The sequence below is a fragment of the Phytophthora ramorum genome, assembly GCF_020800215.1.
Source record: "Phytophthora ramorum isolate Pr-102 chromosome Unknown Phyram_PR-102_s0019, whole genome shotgun sequence".
NCBI classification, from domain to species: domain Eukaryota; phylum Oomycota; class Peronosporomycetes; order Peronosporales; family Peronosporaceae; genus Phytophthora; species Phytophthora ramorum.
The window spans coordinates 650,596-674,309 of record NW_027150665.1 but is presented as its reverse complement, the minus strand read 5'-3'; the positions used below and the strand labels follow the sequence as shown (position 1 = coordinate 674,309).

General features: G+C 53.5%; 8 protein-coding genes across 8 annotated transcripts; 3 read left to right on the top strand and 5 right to left on the bottom strand.

The window, feature by feature from the left end:
• Positions 1-154: 154 nt before the first annotated feature.
• Positions 155-2,908, bottom strand: KRP23_13916 (Glycerol-3-phosphate acyltransferase; the record flags this gene model as incomplete). Its single annotated transcript, XM_067884686.1, has 1 exon — positions 155-2,908. One exon carries the CDS (start codon positions 2,906-2,908, stop codon positions 155-157), a length of 2,754 nt encoding a protein of 917 aa, XP_067738072.1.
• Positions 2,909-3,567: 659 nt separating this feature from the next.
• On the top strand, positions 3,568-5,804 carry KRP23_13915 (putative magnesium transporter NIPA8; the record flags this gene model as incomplete). Its single annotated transcript, XM_067884685.1, has 4 exons — positions 3,568-3,726; positions 3,806-3,967; positions 4,051-5,537; positions 5,615-5,804. 4 exons carry the CDS (start codon positions 3,568-3,570, stop codon positions 5,802-5,804), a joined length of 1,998 nt encoding a protein of 665 aa, XP_067738071.1.
• An 82-nt stretch (positions 5,805-5,886) lies between these two features.
• On the bottom strand, positions 5,887-8,113 carry KRP23_13914 (Polycystin-2; the record flags this gene model as incomplete). The annotated part of the gene is made up of 2 exons (XM_067884684.1): positions 5,887-8,015; positions 8,098-8,113. The coding sequence occupies 2 exons, from the start codon at positions 8,111-8,113 to the stop codon at positions 5,887-5,889; spliced, it is 2,145 nt and encodes a 714-aa protein (XP_067738070.1).
• Positions 8,114-8,985: 872 nt separating this feature from the next.
• Positions 8,986-10,603, bottom strand: KRP23_13913 (Amino acid transporter AVT1E; the record flags this gene model as incomplete). Its single annotated transcript, XM_067884683.1, has 3 exons — positions 8,986-9,896; positions 9,962-10,410; positions 10,473-10,603. 3 exons carry the CDS (start codon positions 10,601-10,603, stop codon positions 8,986-8,988), a joined length of 1,491 nt encoding a protein of 496 aa, XP_067738069.1.
• Positions 10,604-11,160: 557 nt separating this feature from the next.
• KRP23_13912 (Palmitoyltransferase ZDHHC17) lies at positions 11,161-13,531 on the bottom strand (the record flags this gene model as incomplete). The annotated part of the gene is made up of 7 exons (XM_067884682.1): positions 11,161-11,850; positions 11,935-12,324; positions 12,394-12,596; positions 12,685-12,807; positions 12,886-13,145; positions 13,223-13,314; positions 13,382-13,531. The coding sequence occupies 7 exons, from the start codon at positions 13,529-13,531 to the stop codon at positions 11,161-11,163; spliced, it is 1,908 nt and encodes a 635-aa protein (XP_067738068.1).
• A 1,111-nt stretch (positions 13,532-14,642) lies between these two features.
• On the top strand, positions 14,643-17,690 carry KRP23_13911 (uncharacterized protein; the record flags this gene model as incomplete). Its single annotated transcript, XM_067884681.1, has 1 exon — positions 14,643-17,690. One exon carries the CDS (start codon positions 14,643-14,645, stop codon positions 17,688-17,690), a length of 3,048 nt encoding a protein of 1,015 aa, XP_067738067.1.
• A 338-nt stretch (positions 17,691-18,028) lies between these two features.
• On the bottom strand, positions 18,029-19,355 carry KRP23_13910 (uncharacterized protein; the record flags this gene model as incomplete). The annotated part of the gene is made up of 3 exons (XM_067884680.1): positions 18,029-18,790; positions 18,862-19,056; positions 19,125-19,355. The coding sequence occupies 3 exons, from the start codon at positions 19,353-19,355 to the stop codon at positions 18,029-18,031; spliced, it is 1,188 nt and encodes a 395-aa protein (XP_067738066.1).
• A 1,270-nt stretch (positions 19,356-20,625) lies between these two features.
• Positions 20,626-21,875, top strand: KRP23_13909 (uncharacterized protein; the record flags this gene model as incomplete). The annotated part of the gene is made up of 3 exons (XM_067884679.1): positions 20,626-20,766; positions 20,834-21,028; positions 21,114-21,875. 3 exons carry the CDS (start codon positions 20,626-20,628, stop codon positions 21,873-21,875), a joined length of 1,098 nt encoding a protein of 365 aa, XP_067738065.1.
• Positions 21,876-23,714: the final 1,839 nt, after the last annotated feature.

Sequence of the window (23,714 nt, the reverse complement as noted above, 5' to 3'; positions counted from 1 at the left end):
CCACCAGCCGCTGGTTTGCCTCTGCTATCGCTATATGCGGGGGATAGATGATGGGCACAAATATAAAGAGGGTCAACGGTTTTTGGTCAAGCTGCACAAGGTGTTGTCTGCTGTTTGATTGCCGACGCAATATTACGATTAACTTATAAAGCGCCTAGGCCATCGTCGGCGCGGCCGGCGGTGCCATCCACTTTGCGTAGATGATTTGGGAGCCTTGAGCTCCCTCCATGAGTTTGAGAGCCTCCTCACGTGTCAGATTGCGCGGCAACTCGTCTTGACGCCACAGGAATGTATGGGGCTTGCGGCGTGCATTCACCTCCCGTGTGAGGTCCTCGAGAGCGCGCACGGAGTCGGAGCTTGATGGTGCTGAGCACAGGCGCAATACACGCGCCTTGCCATCTTGCGATCGTTCGTATCGCACCACGCCACTCTCCACGAGGAAGTCCAGCGACTGCTTGATACTCTCGCTACAGAGCGCTTCAGCATGTGAAAGTTGCTGACGCAGGAACAGCTCCTTCGCTAGAACCTGCACGTGCCGCACAATGTCACGCTCCGTGTGTTCGCTGTCGTCATCCTCTGCAGTTGGGAGAAGCCTCCAGAGCCCCAGGGAGGTGAGCCACAGCGAGTCCATGAAGGACCAGTTCAGCGACAAAACAAAGCTCGTAAGCTTCGAGGTGTTCCAGCGAGACAAGTCCACAGTCACTGTGCCGGAGGAATCGTCCACATCGCACTCAATGGCGTCACCAAGGAACTGCTCGAGGCGAGCCTCGATGTCGATGGACTCGTGGCGGCAAATATGACGAAGGAAGCGCCAGATCTTCTCAGCTTGTTGCTGCACCACCCAGAGATCCACTTTGTGCTTCGATGAGGCGCTAGTCTCACATTTGGATTGCTGGCGCAGAGCAGCGTCCAGCGCACCAATGACAGCCATTTCCGGCAAAAAGATGTGCAGGAGGTGGTTTCGGTAGAAGCCCAGCTCCAGCGCTCGCACAGGATACTGCAGTTGCGGTGCCACAATACCGTTCGACTTGGTGGTTACCTTCAGGATCGACAGTGCGTGAGCAGCTATGGCATCGTTCTCCACGTGAGCCACAGTAGCAGCGCGCTTCTCCAGCTCTTCCACGAGCCAGACCGTGCGAGCCTCCAGCATTTCGTCCGTCACGTACGTGCGCTTCCACATCAGGAGAGCCGATACAATTGCAGTCGACGTGATCGTGCCCGAAGTTTGCATTCGCTCGGCCACAAGCTGAGACGAACCCTGAAGCGACGAGGACGCCGTGAGCGGCACGGGCTCACCGAAGCGCACATACGAATGACCGAGTCGAAGGAAGAACAGATCCCACACCGAACGCAACAGCACAGCTAAGCTTTCCTTCTCCTTCGGCTTGCCAAGCAGTTGGTTGGCGTATCCATCGACTTCGTACACCTTGTCGTAGTCCAGCGAGATGGGCACAACCAGCACCGTCTTCTTCAAGTTCTCATTGTTCTCGCCTCCATCGTCACCGGAAGCAGAGCTCTTGACGTAATTGAGAAACATAGACATAAAACCCAGGCGGGGCTTGCATACGCGTCCGTGACGAGAGCGGCCACCCTCGATGAACACCTCCACGGGGTTGCCGTCATGCAGCAGCTCGTGCACGTACTGCTCCAGCACTTCCTTGTAGAGATTGTCGTTCCGGAAAGACCGACGGATGAAGAAGCTGCCGTTGGCACGCAGGAATGAGCCGACAAAAGGCAGATCCAAATTGTTGCCAGCAGCGATACGCGGCAGCGGGATGCCGTACGCGAAGCACAGGTAGCTGATAATCAAGTAGTCCAAGTGGCTCTTGTGCGTAGGCGCGAACACAACGCTGACATCGCCTTCGGAAGCCTCCAGCACGCGACGCACATGGTGGAGCGACTCCAAGTCCACGTGGAGCCCGTGAAAGAGCAGGCGCCACGTCTTGGTGAGCAGCCAGCCCAGACAGCGCACAGCCGGCATGAACATGTCTGACTTGAGCGCCTCGAAGATGCGCGTCACGCGCCTCATATCCTCGGGGGTGAGCTGTTCCACGTCCTCGTTCACAGCCACAGCTTCCTTCACTCGTGCAACGAGATTCCGGTGGTGCACACCCACCGACGACGGCGGTCGACCCAGCAGGTTCACGCCCACCCCGGAGCGGCAGATGAAGAGCAAGTCCAGCACAGCGAGCCTCACATCCGCCAGCTGCACCGCTAAACTCGGCTGCGGTTTGGTGGAGCTCTGTCTCATGAGTGAACTCGCCGTCTCGGCGCAGCGCTCCTCGATAGACGACAGGAGCCACGAGGGCTCCATGACGTTCACGAATCCATGTTGTCTGCCACTTTCGTCCTCGTCGCACTCCTGTAGTAAATGCGTTTTCCCTCTGTAACCTTGTTCCTGCACTCTCGGCTCCTGAATCTGTTGCATCTCCTCCACGTCCCTCTCGGCACCAGCATCGGAGCCTCTAGACTCCAATGCAAGCTCCTCCTCATCTCGCTCGGACGACGGCACCGCCCACTCCTGTGTGTCTCTACTCCACATGACCGCTTTCTTCTGCTCCGGCTTGAAACACAGCGGCGTCTGCTTGTTCTGCTCCGCGCCCTGCTCCTTCTCGTCCTTGCGGGCCTGGAGCGCCACGGCCAGGGCCAGGCTGGAGCCCGTGACCGTCCGGCCACCAGCCTTGGCGACCCCTTCGGGCTGCTGGCTCGCGTCCGCCTTTTTGAGCAGCAAGCGCACCTTTTCCTGGTACTTCTGGTAGCGCAGCTGCAGCCGCAGCGCCGCCCCGTTGGGCACCAGCAGCGGCCGCAGATGCGCCGGCAGTTTCGGGCCGCTCGAGCTCAAGGGAGCACCCGGCCACTCGTCCAGGCGCGAGTGCGGCATGTGCTTCTTCCCCATGGGCTTGAGCATCGTGCGCGGGCGGCGTAAAGGGAGCGACTACCGGTTGAGCGCTGCTGCTGCCTGCCCGCGAGCCGGAATGATGGCGAGTGGTAGCTGATCTCGTTGACGCCGTGATGATGCACAGGCTCTTTCATAACAGATATAGTTCTTTATAGCTATGAAAATTAACAATGAGTATTTTAATAGCTACTGCTGTTGATTTCATAAATTGTTTTCTAAATGTGATAATACGATATTTTCATTTGATCGATCAGAAACCATAATCATGTAATAATGTAAGAATATCAACTATTGCGAGCGACGATGGGCTGCATTGTCCCAGCCCGGTGGTGTGGCCAAATTGCGGCAACACATCAGCGTTTCCAAACAGCACGGGCCCACAATAACGTAAGGATGCATGGACGATGGGTTTCGCGGCGCAGGCCACTTGTATGGATAGCGTGCACGGCGCCGGCCCATGATTCTTTACAGCGTCCACGTTAATACACCGCATACACCATGTACTTCATCTGGACACAACCACCACACCACCTACACACAAATATCATTTAGACACATGCATTTTCTCACCCTGAGTATTGCCCTGGTGGGGCTAAGTTTAGCCTCGTTATTTAGCACTGCAACTTGCCATTGCTCGTTTCACCGCGTCGCCGGTCCATTCCTCCGCCATGACGCGACTCCCGTGGGTGCTGCTTTTGACCTCTTGCTGCGCGCTGCCGCTGGCCGCGGCCACCTGCGCGTCCTGCGACGTGCCCGAGGCGCTGAGCTTCTGCAAGAGCTTCGTCTCGTACTCGGCCTGTCGCTCCGGGGGCTCCTGGAAAGACATGGTGCGCTGCAATTTTGAGCAGCTTTACATAGAAGACTATTTTTTTCTTATTTGTGGCTTGCAACTGTGATTTGGGATAGGACACAATTGCCGAGCAGCAGTACAAGAAGCTGCTTAATGGATCGAGCGACGCAGTAGGCAGCAGCTGCACCACGGCCTTGAAACGCACCCAGTGCCTTGCAGTCTTCAATGTCTGCGAGATGGGGACCCCAGAAACGCTCTGTCTAGAGAGCTGCACTGCGGTCGGTGCATATTTTGAGCCTTTTGTGCTTTGTTGAAGTTGTTGAGACGACTTTAATCTGACTTTTTTTGGTGCTGCTGTTAGGCTATTGAGACGAACTGCTCGGCGTTGTCGACAACGCAGTTGACATATGTGCAGGTTGACGCTTGTGGGAGTGAGAAAGAGCCGCTGACGGGGGTGAGCGGCGACGGCAAGTGCTTTGACACAGACTATGACGGACCGGCGCGCACAGCTTGGATCATTGGCTTCGCCATTGCGGTGGTGTTCTCGTTCCTGGCCAGTGTGGGCATCAACTTGCAGAAGAAAGCTTTGAAGCAGAACGAGCTCGGAGCGGAACCGGTTCCGGCGTACCGATTGCCGCTTTGGGTTCTGGGGTTTGTGCTGTGTGCCGTGGGCTCCGTGTTGGACTTTGTGGCTTTCGGGTTGGCGCCGCAGAGCTTGTTAGCTCCGTTGGCGGCACTTACGCTCGTGTGGAATATGATGCTCGCACCCTGCTTTAACAAGGAGAAACTCAGCAAGAAGGATATCGTCTCCACGCTGATTATTTTTGTTGGCGCTACAATCGCAGTCGTATTCGCATCCCACGCGACCCCAACGTACAACTTGGACATGCTTCTCGCTCTCTACAGAGACCCGCTTACTATCGTATACTTTTGCGTGGTTTTCCTGACCGTGGTCGCACATTACGCAGCGATCAAGGTCATTGATACATTCTGTCTGATGAGCAAACGGCATCGGATTATCCAGGTTGGCACGCCTGCTGTCTGGGCAACCGTGCGTCTCGTGGGGTATGCTGGTTTGGCTGGAACTCTAGGAGGCCAATCAGTGCTGTTTGCCAAATCGTCAGCCGAGTTACTGAAGGGGGTCTTTAATGGGGACGCTAGCTGCTTCGTGCACTACCAGACATATCTCATCGCGCTCGCACTGGTAGTATGCCTTATTCTACAGATTCGCTACTTGAATGGTGGGCTTGTACATTATGACGCACTTTCGATGGTTCCGGTGTACCAGGCCTACTGGGTAATTAGCGGCGTGCTCGGTGGGGTCATCTACTTCCAGGAAATCCGCACCTTCTCGGTCCTGCAAGCAGTCATGTTCGTGTTGGGCATCGGTATCAGCATTTTCGGGGTCGTTCTTCTCTCGCGTCGTAAGCACGCACCATCGACTTCGACGAGCAAGGGCAAAATAGAACGCGGCTTCAGCTTCACATCACCGTCAGACTCCAGGCAGGAGCCAAAGAGCCCGGACTCGCGCCTTCCTCGCGTCTCGGAAGCCTCATCGACCAATGCTGCTGCTGCTGAGCAAGAAGTAGCCCCTCGCACAGATACGGCTCGAGAACTCCTCAGTTCCATTCTGGAAGTCCTAGGTGAAGATAGCAACACAGAAGAGTCCGACGTCGAGGACAGCAGCAACGACCGACGCAGTGACAACGACATGTCCGAGCACGCCAACCGCCAGGCGATCGACAATTATTTGGATATGTCAACGACGGTGGGTCTTTCTGAGATCCTAGGCAGCTTGGGACTGCGTTCAACTGAGAATGGTCTGCTGAGCCGGCGCATGTCAAGTCGGTGAGTATTTCATGGACCGCTGAGTTGCAAGCTATACCATTTGACTGACCTGATGAGTTGTTTGTTGATGTGAACAGTATCTCACGACGACGTTCGCGCCGCAGTATGGATGATATCGAGGTGGGCTTACCAGCAGCTACGCGCGAAGCAAACCCACGAAAGCCACTACCCAAGCGCCGCTCCATCACATTCTCAACTTTTAGGTCTTCTTCTACCAAGGACAAGAGCAAAAAGGACGAGGACACCCCGCGGAAGGATATGGTGTAATGCCGTCCCGCTAGTTTCCATTAGTTCTCCTTCCTATCCTAATATGCTTCAGTTCATCATTACACAAGGAATGGATTAAAGTTCACAGCAACTGGTTGTTCGATGCATCAGGAATTGTGACGAGCGTTGATCCAACAGAAGCCACTGATGTCTTGTGTTGCTTGTGGGCTCGCAGCGGCACTGATTGTGCAACTGACCCACGACCGGCGGTGCCTGTGTCGCCGCCACGCTGAAGTGCCTGGACATCTTGCTTCAGTTCGTTGACGGCTCGTAACAGTGCTTCATTTTGCAGTGCTAGCTGCAGTACCATTCCTTCCAGCAGCGTAGTATTATCGCTTGAGCGATCACGACGGTTTTGAACTTTAGAGCTTGGAGCATACTTTGCTTTGGGGGAGGCTGACCGCCGTCGAGATGAAGACAAATTGCCATCGCAGTTGTCATCCTCGCTTTCGTCTTGCTCCGGTGCCAGCTTAAACTTCTGGCTGTCCGCATCAGCAGGCAGCACCGTGCTCTGCATCTCAGCTGCCCTCCTTCGGTTAATCACCACCTTTAGTCCGCGGGGAACCAGATGTACGAGCTTTGCAACGACTGCGCGGCCATACGCAACAGTCTCGTGCCGCAGGTCGAGATGCATTGGCGCAGCCTCAAGTAGCTCGTCATCGTTTTCGACTTTACGCTTATGGGGCTGCAATCGCTGTCGACCAACATCAATTTCCCGCTTGGCCTTCAGGTAGCCCTCGTAGATGACAACCAGGAACAGGTTGGACGCAACAAAGACATTAAATAGCAAAAAGCAGGCCAGTAGCAGGGTGCGGAGGGTTGAGGTGCCTGCTGCATCGTGACCAACCTCTCCAGAAAATGTGGGCGAAAACCCCAGCAATGAAGAAGCTCCAGTCGCTCCGGTGGCCCCTCCAGTCCCGGTCTGAAGTAAAACTGCGAGTAGCGAGCGCACAGCCTCCGGTAAACTCTGAAAGAGAGATGACTGCGCTCCTAGAACAATCAGACAGGCGCTGGCGTATCCGATGACTACGAGCGCCACCATGATGATCAAAACGAACAATTGAGGCGCCGCGCACACCACCGCACGGACCAGTAAATCTACATGCCGTGAAATGCGCAGCATGAGCAGCAACTCAATCCAAGCAAGGCACACACTGGCACTCAATGCGAGCTGAGCAGCACGGAAAGTCTCGGTATAAGGCCTCAAAGGCACGAACCTGTCCGAGTCCAGTGGCAGCTCAGACGGTCGTTTTACCAATGCAACCAGTCGAAGCAGCCATGTAACAACGTAGCAGAGCAGTCCGAGCAGCCTTACGCCGGTCCCGTGACGACGGTGCGCAGGGCTTCGTCGTGGCTTCATCTTGGTCTTCCTGAGGTTGGATTTCTGCCAAATTGCTTGATACTGCCATTGCCGTGAGTGAGAACGCGCTAGTGCCAGAACTTCATCCAAGAAGAAATATCCGTAAAACAAAATCACGATGATGTGGCACGCCGCAGTGACCAAGTGATCTGCATCAAACAGGAAACTGCTCGTGAGAGGGGCCACTCCTGCGCTGAGCGAAGCGACAGCCCCACCAGAGGCAGGAAGTTCCACCAGAAAGCGCAGTGCGATCACATGCCGCAACATTGCATTGTACAGACTCAGGTCCAACATGACAGCCCGTGTCTGACCGTCAATGTATCCGTGGCTTTTTAGTGCCTTCACAATGCTAGAGGCTTGTACTTCATTCGAGCGCGGGAGAACGACCGAAAATGCTGGTGCAGGTAGCGAGTACTGTGCAGATGAGACTGACACGGTCGAGAAAAAAGCGGAGCGCTCAGTGTCCGTATCGGTGCCATTGAGCCCCTCGAACGTGTATGAATCCCCACCAAGCACCGGAATAGGGTCACTTGCCTCCATGCTCAGTGTAAAATCACCATCGCTCGAGCCATAGCAGTAATAGGTGTCATCAACCGTGTTGTCCCAGGAGAAGAACGACGTCACCCGAGAAGAGCAGTTAAAACTTTGCGCACGGAGCTGACCGATGCGAACGCCACCGATAACGCGATTGCTCTTCTGGGTAGATGATGTAGCTGCCGAATCTTCCGGGTAGGTGACGGCAATAAATGGCCCTTGGAGCCACTCGACGAGTTCTTGAGCACTGGCGATGTCTGCAAAAGTTTTCGATTCTCCCAATGCCGACGCGACGAACGGCGCTTCAAGGTACTGTGCTACAAAACCCAAGCAAAAGACACAGCGTTAATTAGCCAAGCAGCGATATCCAATGTATCGAACAGCAGCGAAGCCACGTACAAGTGGTTGCATGCATGAAGCGATACAGGCGATCATGCGCGTAGCCATGCAGTGTGCTATACGTGAATATGACAAGAAAAAGAATCTGCAGTACAACCGCATGTAGCTTCGAGCGTGCATTCACTGTGCGTCGCTGGCGGACCAGCGCCACAACGTGTCTTCGACAAAGTTTTTGCAACTGAGCGACGCGCTGTCCCCTGGTGCTATACCGTCGCCACCTGATCCAGGACATAAATCCTTCGAGTTAGACCATAGCTTCACTATTTGAATCGTGCTTGTGCATCGGCGATCAACTTACCATCTCTGCAGTGCAACCACCGCTGAAAGGCTTGAAACCTCTGTCAGTTCGTCCAATGAATGCACCACTTCGATGCTGCCTCGTGGTCTCCGGTGGGTGGGCGTCGCTGCTGTCGACTGCAATCGACGGTGCCAAGCGTCTGACGCCTGATTGTCCTGCTGCTTGCTATCGTCCCGATCACCGTGAGCCAACTCGCCGCTGCTTATCGTCTCCGTTTCAGTATCGTCAGCTGGATCCCGTTGACGCTGCGACGGCAAGGCGCTACCTCTCCGCCGACGAGCAGCATCGCCATCTCCCATTCCATACACAACACGAGCCGAGCACCGTCACAGCAGCACTCGGATCGGAAGGGTCTGGCGCGTAACTGAACGGCGTGTGTCAGCGAAACCACGGCAAGCGGATGCCCTGCAAATAGTACCAGTCTTTGGCAAACCACCATAAATCTAACGCCAAGATCAACAAAATGCCATGCAAACGCAGTCCGTCTATAGGAATATATAGGGAGGCCACTGGCCACGCGAAGTGAGCAGCAGCCTCTTGATATCATCTATTTGCCTGTCGTGACAGGTCTCGCCACATCTCCAACTCCTCTAATCTGCGGGCGACAAGAACGACGCGACCGTGCCGAAGAACATGAGGATGATGGAGAGACCGGCAAGTCCCGTGTTGAGCGCGATCTCACCCTTGGACAGGCGGTGGGAGAACAGCTTGAGGTAGCACACGCACGGAAGGAACACGGACACCAGCATGGCGAAGAAAGCGCCCAGGAACGACGTCACACGCGCGAAGTGAGGCACGAACAGCGCGCAGCACAGAGCGCCCATGCCGAGCGTCGTGCGAATGAAGGCGCGGTAGAACACCAGCGTCTTGCTCGGCTTGTTCCGCGCAGCCGCGCGCTTCTGGCTCGGCGACAGCAGGAACTCCTCCAGCGCCAGCGCGATGGGGTGAAGCGTGATGGCAATTTTGCTCATGGGATTCAGCGCGATGGTCCACACGACCATTTGCGTTAGTGCACCTGGGTACGTCGCGATCAGGTTCAGCGTGATCTCCTTCTGGGTGGAAACACCGAACATGAGGTAGCCGGCCATTTCAATGGCTCCGTACACGAGTCCGACTATGAGGTACGAAAGGTTGAGTACGCGCGGGTAGTCGGCCTTGTTCGCCATGGAGCTGCAAATGGACGGGAACACCGAGTGGCCGCCGAACGCCACCATCGTGAGCCCAATCGCCAGCGGAATTCGATCCAGGTCGCCGATCATCTGCACCGGTTGCGGGTGCAGCAAACTCCCCGTTTCGTACCCAGGAGCGTTCGTGTCGATCGCAAAACCCACGTAGAAAATCGAGTAGAGGCAGAAGAAGGAGGATAAAATGCCCAAAATGCTGAAATATGACAGCATCGACATGTGCGTCGTCCACATGGACGGCATGATCAGCAAGAACGCCAAGATCGTCAACTGCGTCTCTGTAAACGACGGGATCAGCGCCGCCAACGTGTCACCAACTGTAAAAATGAACAAAAGTCAGCATAAAATCCTCCTTTACCCCAAAAGTCCAACCACCACTTACTCAGCACGTTGAACATGGCACACGCCGTGAAAAGCTCAGCGAAGAACGTGACGCCAATGACGACGCGCCCTTTGGTGCCGAACGCCGCTTCTCCGATGTCCGGGTACGTGGTCATGCCTTCCTGGTAGTCCAGACACTTGCCCAGCAACTTGGCCGTGTGGTTGGTCACCAGCGTAAAGAAGAGGAAGAGCGGCGCGCCAATGAGCCACCCGCTGGAGCGCAGCGAGAAGGGGCTGGAGAGCACGCCCACGCCCAAGAGCACGTTGATGGCGTTGAACACGGCGTCTTTGAAGCTGCTGGTGCCTTGTGCAGTGGTGGCGCCGATGCTGCTGGCTGGGGACCAGAGCACGTCTCTCTGCTGCGTCTGCTGCTGTAGAAGCCGCTGCCTCTCGGTGTACGGGCTGCTGTTGAAGGAGCTGACGCGGCGAGGTGTCAGGGACACTGGAGACCTGCAAATTAGCAGTTAGGAACGTGCTTTTCACTGTTGATTAACTCCAGATTAGTGGCGTACCGCGCGTCGAGGCCTTCCTCGAAGGTGGAGGGCCAGGACGGAGCTGCGTCTTGGCCCAGGAGACGCGCGCGGGTCACGGAAGGCGAGTAGGAAGGCAGCAGCGGCTGGTGCTCGCCCCCTGCTGACCCCATTATTAGTCAAAGCTCTCGAGGTTGTTGGGCGCTGATCAAAGACTGACGTCAGAGCCGGACTCAGCAATCCGGTGCTAAAAATAGGGGTGATGGGGAAACCTGATTGGGTGGTCAAGGTGGTCAAGGGTCGTCTTCGTGCGTGATTGGACGAAATGCCGCAGCGTCTCAACAAGAAGATCACACTTGACGTGGACGCTATTGTCCACCTGCGCAAGTGTGGCATCTACTTTGATACGTGCTGAGCCAGGAAGGTCTGCTGCTTTTGATCGCTTTCGTTGTGCAATTGCTACTTTGCCCTGTGCGGGTCCTGACTCTTTTCGACATGGCGCACGAAAACACTAAAACAAGTGGAAGCTGAAGTTATCCGAACTGTTTGCCTTTCATTCTTGCTTTGAGCGGAAGAGCTGCCAGCCCGTTGAGACTGTAGTTGTAGAATAGTTGCAGTCGACCGCATGAAACGAAACTTCGCCGGCTTCAGATAAGCCTACTCCATCATGACCACGCATTGCTGGCTGCCTCATTTTGATTCGCCAGGTTGTAGTTCGCTACAGATAGATTCATAGGTCCTTGCGTGTTTCGTTTGCTGACGAGGCGTACGACGCAACTTGGTTCTTGAACTCCTCCAGGTTATATAAGCGACGCCAATCAACTGGTCGCTGGCCAGGTAAACCCAGGAAGTCCACGACATTGTTGACAATGCCACGGGAGTAAGCTCGATTGAGATTTTCGCCTTTGACAACCTCGTTAGTCGTAAGCGCCGCACACATGAGGTAAACGTGGAAAAACAGCATGTAGGCAATCCACGCTATCTGTACGACATCCAGCAGCATGACACAAAAGAGCACTGGCTGGAAATGCGCCACGCTCCAAATCCAGTCAAAGAACCCAGGGGCGCTAATAGCAGCTTCAGTTGTACCAATCAAAACATTCCACAGCGTCGAGTTCCACTTCCACCATTGCCACTGGATAGTAAAATCCGCTACCAGCTCGGGCTGAGCACGGGCATAACGCCAGCACGCAACAAGCTCCAGAGCGATGGAAAGCACAGCCGACAAGAGGAATCCCAAGAAAGCGGCATGATTCCGCGCGCCAACGGCATTCACCACAAACGGACAGTAATGGTCAAACTTTGCGATGCAAGAGTTCGACTCGGCGCAGTGCTTTCCGCGCAATGGTCTCTTGTGCAAACACGTGAGACACAGCTTCGTTGCACTTGGTAACTTCGACTCCACGAGCCAGCGGATGTTCTAGCGAATACACCAAAGTGATACAAAACTAACGTTAGTTCACAAGCCAAAATATCCAAGCGGGAAAAGCTCCTCACAACTTACATGCAGTTTTTCGTCGTATGATGTGAACACCTCGCCCGGGTCAGAAGTAAACGTTTTGTACAGAGTGCCTCCCATCATAGCGAAGGACACAGCCGCGGAAGTACAAAAGGCTGTGCTGCAGTAGTCGTTGAATCGAGGGAAGCTTCCAACAAGATACCCAATAGAAGCCACATTAATCCCGAACATAAGCGCCGCCGCCTTCCGCTTGTCACCGTACGAGCCACGCTGCAACAATTTAAGCAATAGCATGGTGCCAGTCAAAAGCACGGCCAGACACAACGCGATGTAGAGACCACCGTTCACGGTAGACACCACGTAGCACGCGAGGGGGAACAAAATCCACGGCACGAAAAATGCGAGCTTGTACACATTGTCCTCCAATGTTTGTTTCTGTAAAACAAAGGAAGTGAGTATGCTGAGGTTTCGGACACTTACTTGCATTCTATTTCATGTACGTACCGAAATGGAGGTGCACCGAGCAAGGTGTTGTAACTGTTCATCCTCCGTCAAAAGGTGACGTGCCGATGAGTCCGGACGGAGTCGGACACGTGCAATTGCCAACGCCGTGAGGCCATCCTTGTTCACAATAGTCGTGTCAGCCCTCACGTCGAGCAGCATCCGAACAGCCATAGCGATGTTGTTCATGGCTGCATGATGGAGAGCTACCAGCACAAAACAAATTACACTATTAGAAATGCGAAGCTATTGCAGCAAACCAAGTGCACGATGACGTAAGAAAAATAAGCCAACCAGTATTGCCGTCGGCATCCTGTGCGTTGACCGAAGCTTGTAGACTCAGAACCATGCGAAACGAATCCAAGTGGAACTGCTGCGGCTGGCAAAGCAGCATCAGCGCTGTCTTCTGGCTCGCGTCTGCGTCATCACAAAATAAAGTCACACAAACATCAATATCAATGTAGATATGTCCGCTTCTTCTAGTCCTCCTCCCACCTTGCATTCTCTGATTTACGTCTGACCCCTTAGCCACCAAATATGCGGCCGTAATGGGAAAACAGCGTTGAATCGCCACTAGAAACGGCGTGAAGCCCAATTCATCTCTGAAGTTGGGGTCAGCTCCATGACGTAGCAGCAGTTCCACTGCGTAAATCTGGTTGTGTAAAGCTGCCCAGAAGAGCGGCGTCGTCTGCACCTCCCCTCCAAGAGCGTCCACCTGTACTCGAGCTCTCAATTCTTCATTTCCCAGTAAAAACCTATCACCAGTAAAGCAACAATAAACAAGCAACATATTAGCCACTTCAAACATGCTTTTACACTTCGTTAAGCGTACTCCAGCACGCCCATTTTGCCACTAATAGCTGCGTGATGCACCAACGTTGCTTTTGACGTTTCGTCGAATGCATTTACGTCGAAATCCGGGTCCTAAAAGCACAACAACACTTATAATTCCCAAAAAGAATGAAAATAGCATTTGGGCTGCGGTTTGTACCTGCTGCACGAGCTCCTGCAGCTCCGGGAGTAGCCCCAGCTTTGCGCAGTCGAAAGCGGTGGGGGCAGACAGCTCTCCACTGCATGTAGGACATGAGGAACCTCCCCCCACGACGCTGCAGGACGCGCACACAAGTCGTAGCGACTGCATATTGCGGCGATTTTCGAAGATTGAGCCGACGTAATGGGTGACTATAAAATGTATCCATTTTCAAAAAGTTCACACCTCTATAGTCATATATTTTTCATGAATACATTTTGATGTTCATACAACTTGCTTTGATTAAACCTGTAATAAAAATTATACCTGTCGTATGAGATATTCCAGAGCTATATTGAGGGGAGCACTGTACGAGGGCAAGTTGAAGTGCGTAAGAATAGCTGAGTCCAGGCTTAGTTTGCGTATTTGGCACCGTTGAGCACTCACGAGATGCTGCATTTGAGTGTGTTACTGGAGTATGAAGCGTAGAGGACCTTGCGTCCACCAGCAGAACCTCCAAGCTTCAGCGTCTGTCTCCGCGATCACCTCGACCCCCCACGCTCCCACCAAAGGTCGCAGTGTTGCAGCGGCAGCGTGTTTGCGTCTGTACGCCGAAGGACAAGAGTTGATAGATCACAAGGAGCTGCTTTACAGCAAGTTTGGACTGAAGAAAGTTCCTGCAATGGGGAGCACCACTACAGCATCATCCCGAGCTTCAACGGGGTTTCTGAAGCCTGAGACGACGACGACTACCAGCTCAACTAGGTCACACAATTCGCAGCAGGTTACGGGCATGAACCCGGTCTCTAGAACGGCAGTGACGGCCAAACGAGGCTCTGTGCAATGCACTGGGTCTAAAACGGTTCTGGTTGCTCCTGGAAGCCCTGGGAAGGAGCGACGAAGTACTACAGTGTATGTGCCTCCAGGAGGACGATCACCCACCGCTACTACGACGAAGCAGGTGTTTGCGAAGACGTATTCTCTCCAGTCCACGGTGGCGAGTAGAGCTGCAGTTGCCCCGCGGCAGAAATCAAATATGACAACCGGTCGAAGGCCGACATCTCCGAATGGTGCTGCGGCTAAGAGAGCTCCAAGTCCTAAACGTCCTACCGCGTCGAATTCACGGTCCTTAGACACGGCAAAGCCTCGCAGAATAAACACAGCGAACGCGTCAGTAGCAGCTCGTGGGTCACCGCAACTTGTACACAGCCAGCAGCACAAGCAGAGAAGGTCAAACACAGCTGGTAATTCAGAGCTTCCAGGAAGAGGAACACGAGCCAGCATGATATCTCCCCACTCAGATGCTCGCAGACTGTCGACAGCACCGACCCAGCAGTCATCGCAGAAAACCTACTCGACCATCTTCCAGCAGCAGCAGCACCCACAGGAACCTGTGTTGGTACAAGTCTCTCGACGCACTTCATCACCCATTATGTCACCTGCTGGCGTCGGGGGCCGCCGCCGACCCAGCGTCGCGCCAATTGGTCCCGCCGCGCCAACTTCACGTAGTGCTTTTGATGCAGGAAGTGCTGTGTCACCTGCAGGAACTGGAACCAGTCCACGCGCATCGTTTATTCGGCGTGATAACAAGCTTGAAAAACTCCAAGAGCAGGTCAACGTGCTCAAGGCCTCTCTGGGTATTTCAGAAGAGGACTTGCAATGGAAAGTTGAGAGCACGAAGGGTAACGCGTTCCTCGCAGCAGATAGGCATCTCACAGCTTGTGAGGAGGGCTACGATCGCTTAGTTTTTGAAATGCAAGTGCTCTCGGAGCCAACTCGCTGCGCAAACGAAGACAAAGCTAATGTGGCGCTGGCTGCAAAGCTGCGTTCGTTAGAGCGGCAGGCACAGCTAGTTGCAGAGCTCAAGGCGAGAGCTACGACGTACCAATCCGACATGACCCAGGCCAAGAAGGACCTACTCACTGCACGTGTTGAAGCGGAGCTGCACCGAGCCAAACAAGAACCTGGTGCTGGGTACAACGTCGAACAGGCTGCTGCAAAACGACTAGAGAGTATCAAGGAAGAGCTGCTAGCTGTGCAGCAGGAGCTCAAACCGAAGCAAGGAGAGCTGCAGACTCTGTTGGAGTGGCTTGCAACCGAAACGGACCGGTTTGCCACTTCTGTTGCTGCTGACGATTTGTCACCGTCGCTTGTTGGATCTGTCGAGACACTTGAAGCTAAGCGCTCTTTGCTTTATACTCTGCGAACGATTCCAGAATGCACTCAGGGCAGCGAACGACTATCAACGCTTTGCTCCAAAGCTACTCAACTTGCCACTAAAATCACAGTCTCTCGAGCGCATGACTTGAAACACACCGAGATGGAGCTGGAGCGTACCATGCGAGACGTGGAGATCTGGAAGACACGTCGTGAACAAGCCAAGGAGTTTGCGGATGAAATGCAAAAGCGAGAGGCAGCGTGGCAGGCGCGCCAGCGAGAAGCAAACGATGAATGTCTCGCGTTGATGCGTACGTTTATCCCCGGAGACATAACTGACTTGTCCGTTGAATCTCTCATTGCCCGAGCTAGCGAAGGTCCCAGTGGACCTGGTTCGGGGACGTTGTACACGTACGATCTGGCTGCGTACCTCAAGACCAACCGCTTCTTGCATTGGCTGGTCACGCACGAAGATGACATTGCGCGTGCCAACTTTTTGGCAGTGGAGAGTGCGTCGTTCTTCATGGACTTTGTCACGTATGATATTCACGAGCTGCGTGCGCTGGCACGAGTCCTTCCCGATAGTTTCGCCTTTGATAAGGATTGTCGGAAAAATGCATGGCGTTCTTCCTTTATCGACCACGTGCGCATGCTGGCAGCTCAACAGCAGCGTGAGACCATCAAAGCTGGTTGGGATCCAATGAAAGGAACACGGCGAGAGGTTCACCTACCAGAGCTCACAGCGCGTCAGCGGCTTAACCCAATCTTCTGCTACCCGACAGATGTCGAAATCGATGCCCGGTTAGAGAAGTTCGAGCGACAACGCGTTAGACTCGAGAACAAGCGCACACGACTGAGAAAGCTAGACGACGAGCTTATTCCGCAAGCTAAAGCCGAGTACGTGGCTGTTGCCGAAGATGCCCGTAATGAAGACCTCCAGCGCTCGTTTGGCAAGTCTACGCTTATTGCTCTCCGTGAGGAAGTCAAGCAGCAGCATTTGGTCTTGTGTAAAGAACGAGACTCTGTTAAAGGCGAGTTGGCTCATGGCGAACGGGCATGGGCAGCAATGACTCCGTCGTTCGAACAGTACCAGGCTGAAGTTGCTCAAATTCGAGCGCTTGACCCTGAAATCCGCAATGCACCACGAATCCATGGGCCATTCCCGTCAAACATTGATATTCAACCTCGAGAGCGCGCGGCATTCAAAAAGCTGTCGGTCGAGGAAGAGGCTGAAGCTCGAAAACGGGAACTGGACAGCGCCATCGCCAAGCGTAGTCACGATATCAGCGAGGTCGCAGTTGGCGAAGAGAGTCCAGTGGTAGCTGCAGTACCCGCTCCACCAGTTGTGGAAACGCTTGCATCAACCGAAGCAGAGGTAGAAGCCACACGCTTGATGCAGCTCGAAGACAAGCAGTTGACTGTGGCTCCAGAAGCTAATCCTCCTCCATCAGTGGTGCCCACAGAGGCGGCAACGCCTTCACGCGGGTACCGGCGGCTCAAGTCGCTCCAAGTGGCTGTAGGCGTACTACAATTTCTTGAGAAGGACTTTTGCAGCCCCAAGCGCGTAGTGCACGGCAACTTGACCACGAAAGCAGCGACTCCAAAAACAGTGGAGGTAGGAGAACCATCGGTGAAAATTGCTGAAACAGAAATCAAAACGCCACGAGGTTCACGGTCGATGCCATCAACCCCACGGAGCAATAGAAACTCCACAAAAGAGATCGACATCAAGGAAGTGCATATAAAGCCACCTCCAGTGATCGTACCGCCCAAATCGAAGGCATTGATCAAACTTCTCGAGGCTCGAAAAGCCGAAGAAGCGAATGCTAACTCACCGAAAGCCGCAGACGCTGCTACTACCCCTCGACCGTCTCCTTTCGGGGGTGGGAAGGTTAACTTCCTTGGCGAGTTACAAAGTCGGCTCCAGCGGAAGACTTCAAATTCCGACGCTGTCTCCGGTGCTGATAGCAATGAAGATGTTAAACCTACTGCTGGGGTCAGGAAGCCCATGAACTTTCTGGACGAGCTCAAAAGCGCCTCCACTCGAAAAGCAGGCAACACCGGTGATACGGCGGATATTTCATCTCCCCCAACACCCAAGCCGAGCAATTCTGGATCGCCTGCACCCCGAAACTTTATGGACGAGCTCAAGGCTCGCACCATAACCTCTTGAAGACTACAATATTGAATGGTCAAGTTGAGAAGCAACGAAATGAGTAAGGTATCAAGTCATGTGTACTTCGAAGCCACCTCAAAATTCGTTCAGCTTTGTCTTATAAAACCACTACGTGTAGTTATCTGCATCCAACACAGCAGTACTCACCTTATACGTGCAGATCCTGGCTTGGTGTTTTGCGACGAATGCGGAGTCGCTGTTTGCCTCGTTCTCTTCAAAAGTACTTCATCGGAAGAACCAAAACTCTCTATCTGATCATGTGGTTAGAGCGGTCTGTTTCGAGATGATGAGAAGTAAAATTTGTACCTCGAAGTATAATTTTTGTGAGCTCAACTTTACGGCAAGGACAACCCACCAACAGCACGCTTTGCGGTCGAAAGCATAGCTTCACCAACCTTGTCCACGCCGGTACGGATGCGGTTTATCACGAATGGCGGCACATCGATAGTAGGATTCTTTCGGATCCGCAAGCACCACCACCGAGTCATCACAATGATCGGCTCTCCGGTTTCACCTCGATGCCATGCCACACACGTGATCTGCGTCATGTCTTGTCGTACGCGGGTCGACGGTTTATACGGGAAAAGTTCATCTTCATCCACGGCATCGCAGATCATCAGGCCCAGCTCCTGCTCTCCACTGCCGGGCGGACCCGCCGGACGGTACTCAGCAAACGCGACGTTGTTTGTGTCCGTCTGTATCAAGCCAGCAACCGTGGCGACAAGGCGATGCTGCGCCACTGGACTCCCGGGTTTGGCATCGTCGTTCTCCCGAATTGTAATGTCGCCAACAGCATCCGAAATACTGATCTCGATATTGTACACAAAGATCTGAAGCTCGTCGATGATCGCCTTAACGCTGCGAGCTCCTGGCAGCGGAATAATCTCGAATCGAATCGACACCAAGTCTCCATTAGTTGCCTCGAACTTCTTCTGGTCACAGAACTCCGATGATGACAAATAGTGTTGACGCTGGAACATGAAATCGTGGCCAAGCTGCAGTCGATCGTTCTTCATTTTTAACAGCGCCGCTTGACGCTCAAACGGGTCTCTACCGAGTCGCGCGGGCAGATCAAATGGCTCCGTCGAGTTATTGCGCTGCAGAAAGCAACAACAACAACAACAACAAGTCAGAGCATCCTTCAAGCTTATCAACGCTGTCAACGTACGAAAAACTGCGTGACCATGGACACTGTACTGGCAAAGGACAGTCGCTGAGAATGCAGCAAGTCCCGCAGCGACTTGTTCGTCACCTCCCGCTCCACCAGCTTTTCGCGCTGTCTCAGTACCTCGTTCTTATACTCGTAGTACTCCATCTGCTGTTTCAGTCGCTTCATCTCGTCCGTGAGTTCCTCAATCTCCGTCTGCAGCAGCAACAACAGTCAGCATTCTATCGAGCAAGTAACCTGCAACACCCGATAGTAGCACTGACTCTACGGCGAATATAAGTCCTGATCTTGGGCTTCTTAGGGGTCGACGCCACTCGCTTCTTAACAACTCGTCGCGGTCTCTTCTTCGCCTTTGGAGCAGCAGCGACCTCAGGTTCTGAACGTATTGACAGCGTTTCATCGGAAGAGCCAGGGGCGTCACTACCGGAGGATGCAGTAGGGGTGGGAGGCACCGACATGGAGGACGCTGCCTTGGCAGGGACGCTGCTGGTCATGCTCGTGAGGCTGCACGTTGCGCACTGGCAGGCTCAAACGACCTCGATTTTTATAGCATCATCATTGAGCGACCACCTAAATCGGTCACTTTAAAACAAATAAAACCTGAGCTTCGATCCGAGGTTTTAAAGAATTTTGCAGGCCCAAGACACCTTGTTTTGAGAAAATCTGTCACACGAACATAATCAGCGTACCAGCTTCTTGGCACAATAGTTGTCACCGGCAAATTTGCAACTGCAAGCAACAATTCACCTCGCACAGGTAGTACAGATGTGTATGAGATTTGAAAATGGCCGTCAAGGGAAGTACTGAGGTAGATGCAACTTGGTGGGGAACTGTCGCGCTGCGAGAAGCTTCCTGCTCTGCAAGCAATAAATTCAGAGTAACTCAGTACTTATGCATCTATATGACACCTGGGCGAATCTTGCAACCTCGCAGTCTTTATTGGTCCGACCATTGCAAATTTACTGGGGACATCTGTAGCGCTCGAGAGCAAGTACGGTGTAAATCACAGAGCGCTTTGCTTAAGATGCTGTCGCTAGGTGCAAAGCGTCGACCTCTTTGCCAATTAGGAGTCGGTGGACAGTGAAAGCCCAAGCAAAACGTCCATCCATTCAAGATGCAGAAGTCGCGGGCGTATATGACCGACGCAAGACTGGTACGTTTTGCCTCGGACGGGTTAATCAAGTCGAGGGTGTATGAGGCGTTCGTTGCACCGTCAGATAGAGATTTCGGAGCCGATGGCTGTGGTCGAGCTTCTGAAGCAGCAGTCGCAGGGCTGTTCAAGACCCGCGAGTCCGATTATCAAGGACAACCACTCATTCAAGAGAATATCCCTGATGGAGTCGGCAAGGTCGGCGAAGGCACAACGAATTCACGCCTGCACAAAAATACAATCACTCCAGACGCGAAGACTTGTATCAGCTTGTCTCCATATCTTTGAAAGCGGCAGACCCGCATTTATTCGATCACTCCCTGCGTTGCTCGTTGCACGCATTCTTGTCAAACGGAAGCTGTCCACGGCGAAACAATCCAATCGACGAGGAGACCATCAACCGAGAGACACCTGTCATGATTACACAGATCTACGGCACACGCAGCCGTTTGCCTCGAGATCGCTCGTGTTCATCCTGATTATCTGCGGCGTGGGCGATTTGAATCACAATCTCGTCATCGCTGATGATGTGCGGAAAGTAAGTTAACCACAGTCTAGGTGTGTCGTCATCGCAAACGGACATCCACTGCGCAATTTACAGTCTCGAGGACAGCATGACAACTTCAGGAAGTAGCAGGGACCCCGGGTCACCTTTGTCGGTTCTGTTTGAAACTGCTTCTCCACGGACACCAAAGCAGCCTGCGCGGACCCTGAAGCCCAAGACAGTCAAAATCCGAACCTGCACCCGGCGGAGGGTAAGTCATGCGGACACTCAGCAACTATTTTGAAGGAGTCGTGACGACTTGTTGTGCTTTTGGGCAGAGAGAGATTGACGCGCTGACAGAAGAGGTGGCGTGTCTGAAGAAGCAGTTGGGGTACGTTGTGCACCGTAAAAAAAGGCTCAAGGAGCGTGGCGAGTTGACGCAGCTAGAGGCGACGAACAAGACCATGCGCGATGCACTTCATGCACACCACCTATCACTTGCGAGTACAGCCTCTTTGATCGCTCAGTTTCACGTGCGTGGGTTGCGCTCATCATTGTAAGGGGTTCTGTCCTAAGCAAATTAATCTGACTCTCGTGCTACAACCTCCTTCGCACCAGCGTCATCGCATGCTCAAGCCGTTCGACTTGCCCACTCGACTCGGTAAAGACCCATTCGAGCGCGAAGCTGAGCTGCTAAGGGTGAAGGATGATCGCCTGCAACTTGCCTACCAGTTCATGCTCCACCGCCATCACTACCAATCGGCAGCAGAATTTTGTGACAAGAAGAAATTGGAGGCAGCCAGCGGCGACCTGGTTTCGATCCGTTTCGAGGCCATCCCACTACCAGGAGCACGCAGCATCAAGGCCATCTTTGAAGCCGTCCACAATTTCGTGTATAATATCGAGATCAACCTCACCGAAGCGGTGGGCGACGTCACGATACGCGAGAACGACGACGACAAACCTGGAAGTCCAGTCACTCAGCATCGCCTTGTTACCACGGTGGCTGACCTGGTGCAGACAGATATCAACAGCGTCGTGTTTGCTGAATACTGCCCAGCATGTCTTTCGGGTAGTGGGGAGCGAGAACTGGGTCTAATGGTCTGCGATACCGTGGATGAAGACGAGCTATTCCCGTATCAACCGCAAACAAGGGTCCAGCAGGACCTGACACAGATCACGATGCTCGTATGGCGGCAACACGACAACGGGGAGCCTGTTATTGTCCTGGCTCGGTGGTGGTGCTTACGGATCCGAAAGAATCCTAATGTCGACTTGCCACCGTTCGTAGTGGACAGGATTCGTTCTCGCGTGGACAAGATGAGTGAAGCGATGCTATTAACGGCAAAGTTTGCGGAGGGCAATTCCGTGTCAAGTTAATCGAAGGTAGATGCTGAAAAGTAAGAGACACTGTCTGTCTGAGCATGCTACGATTTTCAGCTTGTGTCCAAATTAAAGTGTTGCCATCGGATGACTAGGCTTGGGGCAGTCAAGCAGCACGAAACAATTGTATTCTTTACTGTGCATGCTGACGAGTGTCGGATCAGGAAGTGGAAGACTTGGGAGCCTGAGGGCGTGTCGATATTGATGCTCGACGCCTTTTAATCCCCAGAATCGACTGCAGGCAGTATAAAAAATGAACTTGGAACTGTAGTGTCGCTACTTGTCAATGTTGAAGTGTGCACCAGGTACTAGCTGCGTATATCACGCCCGATGAGGTTTTGACGCTTCCTACATGGTCGATAGTGCTGCGTCCGGCCAGACGAGAGCACTGCGGTCTTATCCTCTTCATTAGCGACACAGGTGCCGGTTTCTGATACAGCTGATTGGTCAAGCTCTATGACACCACGCCAATACGTGTTGGTGCCTCGACGTCTTCAACAATCTCATACAGTTCTCATTCTTGGTTTTGCCAATTCAAGCACTCTCGTCAGCGCGTATACCTCAGTAGCTACCAAGAAATGAAGGAACGCTACACCATCAACCCGTTCCCAGACCTCACTCTAACCGATGGCGACCGGACCTCGCTCGAAGACTTGGCCAACGCGTACATCATGACTAACCTGGACCTGTGCATGAAATTCATGGACTCGGGCAGAAAAGTGGACCCACGGCGCTGGAAGCCTCTGAAACAGAAGAAAGGACTCAAGATTTACTCGGAAAGACCTGACAGTGTAGGCACTGCAACTGCTGACGAGGCCACAGGCGCAGGACTACCTACGATTCTCTGCGTAGGAACGAAGGAGGGGAAATTAGACGACCTCATGTTCGGCATCATTAGTGAAGACCTGGAGACCATGCGTATGAAGGCCTCGTACGCCGACAGTTTCAGCGCGGCAGCAGTGCTCGATGGCGTGGTGATGCCGTCTCTCGAGGACCCATTCCAGTCGCTGGTCGTCAAGTGGATGGAGCTCGATATTCCCTTCAACTCGACCGGTTTGATCAAGAACCGCGACTATATCTACCTTGAAGGCATCGGCATTGTCAAGAACGCCGCGGGTGAGCGTTTTGGTTACAGTCTGCTTCACTCAGTGAATTTCCCTCAAACGCACGCGCTTCCGAACCGTGTTCGTGGCAACATCTCCTTCATCGCATACTGGCGCCAGATCAACAACAACACCATGGAAATGTACGCGACGGGTATCATTGACCCTGTGGATGACGGTCTGGTTCGCAAGCTTGTGCTTCCGGTCGTGGCCACTTTGTTCCTTGGAAGCCTGGATTACGTGTTCTGTGGACAAATGCGCAAGTTGTCGTACATGCTGGAACGGCGCTACGAGGAGTCCAAGACACGTGGTGCTCCTAACAAGAAGAACGCATGTGTCACGTGCTCGGCTCCGATCACTGGACGTCGGCTTGGCGACTTTGGCAAGTCCAACAGCACGTGCAAGTTATGTTTCGGCCACGTGTGTCACGCGTGCAAGATCGTCAGGAAGTTGAGCTTTGTGGACCCGGACTTGCAGATGACGCAGCGAAAGGTGACCTTTTGCACGGCTTGCATGAGCTCGGTGACGAGCCTGAATGCGATTGACATCGCCCGTGCGAAGCTGTTGGCCATTAAGAACCACCAGGGTGTCCACTCCAGCGGAGCTACGGGCGATTCTTCTTCCAGTAACCTGTCTGACCTATCCTACAGCAGCCAGGGAGTTTAGTCCGGGAAACATCCACTGAGCATTGATGTCCATGCCTTCAGTTTTGTGTAAAGCATTTCTGGCAATG